The following is a 6556-nucleotide window of genomic DNA, read 5'->3' on the forward strand; positions in this document are numbered from 1 at the left end:
CTGATCCCACACCAAAAGAGCATTTAGAAGCGTTAAGGCACAACTTATGTTTCCTCAGAATTTCAAAAATGCTCCCAAGGTCTCCTACATGCTCGGATGCCACCTTACTTTTCACCACCATGTCATTTATGTAGACTTCAATATTCTTGCCCAATTGTGGCTCAAACATCCTGGTCATCATCCTCTGATAGGTAGATCCCACATTTTTTAAACCGAAAGGCATCACCTTGTAATGGTAGTTTTTAGTAGGGGTGACAAAAGCTATCTACTCCTGATCATCCGAGACTAGTGGTATCTGATGGTATCCCTGAAAGGCATCTAAGAAACTCATCCGAGGATGGCTTACCGTTGCATCTACCAATTGGTCTATCTGAGGCATGGGGAAGGGGTCTTTTAGACAGGCTTTGTTCAAGTTTGTAAAGTCTATGCACACTCGTCAGTTCCCATTTTTCTTCTTTACTACCACAGTATTAGCTAGCCACTCAGGGTAAAACATCTTCTTAATGGGCCTAGCCTGTTTCAGCTTTGTCACCTCACCTTTGACAACATCAGAATGCTCCTTGGATAAGTGCCGAGGTAGTACTTTTTGGGGGTGACAGATGGATTAACATTTAGATTATGACAGATGAAGTTCGGATCCACCCCTGGAGCTTCGTAAGTATTTCATGCGAACATATCAACGTTTTCTCTAAGAAACTCTATCAGCTCCTCCTAAGGAGGAGGCGGCAGCTGAGCCCCGACTTGAAAAAATTTCTCTGGATTGTCACCCACCACAATTTTTTCAAATCTCCGCATTTCGCCTCTTCGGTCGTTCTGTTGACAAGCAACACCGGATTTTTTGATTCATATAAGCCTCTCTCATCAGAGGCTGAGGACTCAACTTCAAGCTGATGTAAGATTGTAGCCACCAAGCACTGTCTAGCCGTGGATTGACTCCCAATAATCTCATCAATCAGACCCCACAATGGATATTTCACCTTCTGGTGCAAAGTAGAAGAAACAACTCTCAGGGCATGAAGCCAGGGTTTGGCCACAATGGCCGTATAGGGGAATAAATGTCCACCACAATGAAGTCCACCTCCACAACTTCTGTGCCAGCCTACACGGGTATTCTAATCTGACCCCTGGGAATGACAACCTTCCCATCAAAATTTACCGAAGGAGAATCGTAAGCTGTCAAATTCTCGGGTCTCAAGTTCAGCCCCTTGTACAAATCAGGGTACATGATCTCAGCACCACTGCTCTGATCCACAATTACCCTCTTCATGTCATATCCCCTAATCTTGAGCATGACCAACAAGGCATCATCGTGGGGTTGTATGGTTCCAACCATATCCTCATCAGAAAAGCTTAACACCGATCAGATATTCACTCTAGCCCTCTTTGGTTCAGAATTGGAGTCCTCAGCGGACAGCCGAACAATAGACATTACTCTAGAGGGACAAGACTCGGTCCTCCTTGGAGCAACAAAGATGACATTTATTGTGCCTAGAGGAGGTAATGAAGAAGCCTCTTTCCAAGGTTCTGAACCTGACTGACCCACCTAACCACTGGAATGATGCAAAAGCTACTTCAACCTTCCTTCTCAGACCAGCTGGTCCAGATGATCCTACAAGTTTCTACAATCCTCTGTGGTGTGTCATTGGTCTTGGTGGTATTGGCAATAAAGGCTCTGATTGCGCCTTATGGGATTTCCTGCCATCTTATTTGGCCATTTAAAGAATGGCTCATTCTTAATCTTCTCCAAAACTTGGTGTACCGGTTCTCGGAACACCGTGTTAATCACCTAAATACTAGCAGACCCTGATTGCCCACCAAAGTCTCTCCGAGGTCAGTTGTTATTGTACCAGTCTGACCTAAAATCCCTCCTCTCCTAAGGGATAACCTTAGCCTTTCCTTTCCTCTGCTGCTGGTCTTTCTCAACCCTTTTATACTTATCAATCCGGTCCATGAGTTGGCGTACACTGGTGACAGGTTTTCTAGTCAAAGACTTCCTTAAACCGTGCTCGGCTAGGAGACTGACCTTGAAAGTACTGATGGCCACATCATTAAAGTCACCATCTATCTCATTGTACATCTCCCAGTATTTATCCGAGTATGTTTTCAAGGTCTCCCCCTCTCGCATGGATAAGGACAGTAAGGATTTCAAGGGCTGAGGAACCCTGCTACAAGTGATATAGCGAGAGCCAAATGCACGGGTAAGCTCCTTGAAGGAATCTATAAAACCCGCCCCTAAGCCATCGAACCATCTCATTGCCACAGGCCCCAGACTAGATAGAAACACTTTGCACATCAAGGCCACGTTCTTGGAATGGACAATCATTCTCTAGTTGAAGTGGCTCACGTGCTCCATAGGATCCGTTCGACCATTGTAGATGGTGAATGTTGGCTGATTGAATCACCGAGGAAGTCTTGCCCCTTCAACCCTATGCGTCAAGGGCGATCTAGAAATCTAGTTCAATGCCCTGCTCATAGCATCATTTCCCAGACTTTTGCAAGGCAAGCTCTTATACCTACATTTATAATGGTGCTCCTCATCGTAGGAGAAAGACTCGCTAGGTGGGGTTCTTGACTTTCGTCTATAACTAGCATCCTCTTCATCATCAGAGGAAACATCAGAGTTTAAGGGGGTTCGCTCTCGTCGTTCATGGTGCAACTTCCTCTTTAAGTGGTCAATCTTCAACTACATGGCTCTATTATTCAGCTCTTGAGAGACGTGATTTCCAACTCAAGAGTGGCTTTTATTTGTATGCGTGGTATGCACACTACCCTCTCAATCTCTCCTGCATTCAAGATTAAGGAACTCATCTTGTCGTCGGGACCCTGTGGACTCTCCCTGATGGGGACTTGATCGTACCATCGTTAAATATTGCAATCACTATCACCTAAGTAATCTCCCCACAAACAACGTCGATTGCAAGGACCTTATTTGAATTCCTAGCCCAAAAGGTAGATAGACTTAGGCCCAAAAAGCCCAAAACAATGAATTTGTAGAGAATAGGTTGGAAAACTGTGCTTTAATGAATCAAACAACAAGTAAAATAGATCTTGATGACAAATGAAGGAAGATAACAAATTTACACTAAGGAAAAATGTCCTCGACAATGTCCGAGAAGATTGGTTCCTATATATCTCTTTCAAAGTTCGATTACAAGTTTAATTCCTAACTAATTTGATTCCTGATTGCTACAATGTTTTTCTTCATAATTTTCCAATCCTCCCATTCTTCAGGGGTCTCTTACATTATATATATATATATATATCTCACTTTTAATGATTTTGGCCCTTCATTTGTTGATCATCTAAGCCACTACTTAAGTGTTTGTCCTATCAGACACCCTCTTTAACCCTCTGTGAGTTAGGATAGCCAAGGCAACATTGTTCAAAGGTCTTCTCCACATAAATGTGACTAAAAAGTTAGCTGCAGAACATTCAATGCAGTGGCATTTTCCCAGTCTATTTGTTTGCATCTTACTTATGGGATTCTGAACTTTAACATCCTCACCATTGTTTATTCGTCCTCGGACCAATCAACGTCCTCGGCTGAGGCCCAAAGCCCAATATATAGTTTTTGGGCCTTTATTCCTACAATTTTCATTTTATTATATTTTATGTTATGTTGTTGTTATTATTTATATATATATTGTGGGAGGGGAGGAACCGGGTATGGAGTAGAAACTGTGGCCCAACCCGAGGAGGAAAAAAGGGCTACAGGCACATCAGATCCTGTCTTGACCCACGAGCCTAAGCCCAAGGAGGAAAGATAAAGAGGTCGACCTCCCAAGGATCTCAAGGGGCAAGCATCCCTCGGGAATTCTCAAGAAAGCCGATGGCGCTACGAGACAAGAAACCGAGGGAGGAGGAAGGGACAAGTGAACAAAGAAAAAAGAAAGTATCTAGATAAAGTAGTCATCACCTCCGCATTTAATGCACTATACTAACTCAGGTGGCCGTATTAATGAATGAGTGACCCCTAAATAGTAGCCTCACAGCTTGTAACACAGTTTACCACCTCTAACACAACTTTGATGGGACAAGCATCCAAAGGAAGGACCTAATTGTACAAGTGGAGGGCTAAGATGCAATCCTAAGGACTATATAAAGGAAAGGAATGCCTCCAAGAAAGGGGGTGAAAACTTGAAAGAAAGGGATAGAACTGAAAAATAGGACTCTATATTAAACATTTAAACTTTTTTTATATATTACCTCCTTGGCCAGACTTGAGGAATTGTTATTCCTCTATCGTTATGTTTCTTTTATTACCTTTAAAGCTCTAATTCCATTGCCCCTCTAGCTGGATCATAATTACGCATCAAAGTTGACCTTGCAAGCTCATACTCTAACAAATTAATTGCACTGAGCCTGAAGAATCTGACTTCACTATTCTAAGTGAGCTTTGCATTTTTGGGCTCCTACATGTATATTGATTATTTATGTTTTTATCTTTTAATTATATGGATACATAGATGTAATTTCCCAGAAACAACCAAATTTGATGAGTTTATCTTTAAAAAAAAAGACCATGTCACCTAATTAATTATTATTTTTACCCAAAAAAAAAATGAAAAAATATAGCGTCAATTTGGTTCAAACTTCAAAGAATATGCTAACCGATTGGAACATAGTGTATTTATTTTATTATTATTATTATTATTTATTTATTTATAACAGAAAAACTGATTGGAACATAGTGTTATAAAAGATGTTGCATCTTTCATGTATTATTTATTATTTTTTTTACCTCATACCGTATAACAATTACATTTCTATTTAATTGTTCATTTATTTCTATGTAATTTATATTTTTTAGAATTAATTTCCTCATCCTTATATTTTTAATCTTTCCTTACGCTAAAATTATGACTCTGTCACTGCGAATTGTTCAATTCATCAATAGCAACATTTTTCAATGTTCAAAATTTACACTGAAAAGTGAAGAGCCTTATAGTTTGATCAACAACTCCTAATGTTTTCATGGTTTAAATCTCTCTTATCCATTAAAATTGTTTCTTTTAGAAGAGATATGATAAAAATCAAAATCTGTGTAGTTGAGATGAAGTCAAATGCCCCTATGCTGTATGTATATATAATCAACATTAGTGATAATTGTATGAAGAACTCCATCCATTGGAACTATAAAACTATAAAGCATATAACCCATGCCATACTCCTAGGAAAAGCTTGAATTACCACCCTAAACTATACCCTAAATCACACTTTGCACCCTAAACATTTTAAATGCATGCTTTGTACCCTCAATTATGACTCTTGTTATACTTTACACTCTAACGTTAAGTTTGCCGTTAACTTGGATGGAAATCTAAAGTTTAAGATACAAAATGTAATCAACAGTATAATTTATGGTGGTAAAGTGTAATTTCTTCTTTGTTTTTAAGGAATTGAGAAGATGGGCAATTGGGTCATTTCACATGATGTCATACTTTTCCATCCAAGTTAATGACAAACTTAACATCGGGGTGTAAAGTCTAACAAGAGTTATAGTTTAAAGTACAAAATGTGCATTCAAAAAATTTAGGGTGCAAAATGTACATTCGAAAATTTTAGGATGCAAAATGTAATTTGAAATATAGTTTAAGGTAGTAAAGTGTAATTTGCCATTTTTTTTAACAATTTAATAGTTGGGGAAAAAATATTTGAACCATAAATATCTACGTCAAAAATATCAAAAAATGTCACCCTGTTGGGTGTTAAATAACCTTTTTTTTTTTTTTTTAAGAATGGGGTGTTAAATAACTCAGTCCTCGTTTGGTATAATAGTTTAACAACATATTTTCAGTTTTTAAACAAACATTACACTTTTTTATATACTTTTTTATTTACACATATTTCAAAAAGATACAAACAATATTAGTATAACAACGTTACCAAACCACCCGTTGAATGTTCTAGCCAGAAAATATTTGGCCCAAGCTCAAGCGTGACTCAGTTCGGGCTGCTAGCTGCTTAGTAACCATATACTCAGCAACGGAATCCACAAACTGAGACTTGCCCCCAAATGGTCGCCAAAAATGAATCATCAATTAGTCTTATGCTGACCAAGGCCCATTACAACAGATATGATTTACCGTAATACTAATTAGATTGGGCTCTCTTCTTGGGCATATGAAACGGGCCACTCGGCATATTTATTTGTCAACATTTCACAATTTGCCATGGCTGATGGCCCCAATCTCCAATTAGTATATCTTTAGGCCTAGTTGATCCGTCAATTTTTATTTTTTATTTTTTTAATATTCTTTATTATTTTTTATTTTTTTAGTGTGTGTTAATAGTTTCTCCTTTTTTTTTTTTCTTCGGGAGATATAATACTAAAAGAGAAAGAACATATTCAAAAAGCAAATGGTAATATTCTAACCAAAATATGACATTTTTTTTTTAAACCACCAAAAGATGACATTTTAAGAGTTGCTTTAGGATTTTATCAAGACGTCATGGTTTCTGTTATTAACTTTATTCTAAAGACACAACACCGTTTTTTAATATTTGAAGCTTAAGAGCTATTCTTCCACAGCTCTATTCTTCCTCTTCAGCACTA

At 38.4% G+C, this 6556-nt stretch overlaps 1 protein-coding gene across 1 annotated transcript; it reads right to left on the reverse strand.

Moving 5' to 3' along the window:
* Positions 1–1873: 1873 nt before the first annotated feature.
* Positions 1874–2323, reverse strand: LOC136066782 (uncharacterized). Its single transcript, XM_065771628.1, has one exon. It carries the CDS (start codon positions 2321–2323, stop codon positions 1874–1876), a length of 450 nt encoding a protein of 149 aa, XP_065627700.1.
* Between the last annotated feature and the right edge of the window lie 4233 nt (positions 2324–6556).

Source organism: Quercus suber, unplaced genomic scaffold (genome assembly GCF_002906115.3).
Source record: "Quercus suber isolate HL8 unplaced genomic scaffold, Cork oak 2.0 scaffold_46, whole genome shotgun sequence".
Classification (NCBI taxonomy): Eukaryota; Viridiplantae; Streptophyta; class Magnoliopsida; order Fagales; family Fagaceae; genus Quercus; species Quercus suber.

What these genes read in the sequence shown, in the direction of transcription:
- LOC136066782 (XM_065771628.1), bottom strand. Translation starts at nt 2,323, where the DNA reads ATGATTGTCCATTCCAAGAACGTGGCCTTGATGTGCAAAGTGTTTCTA.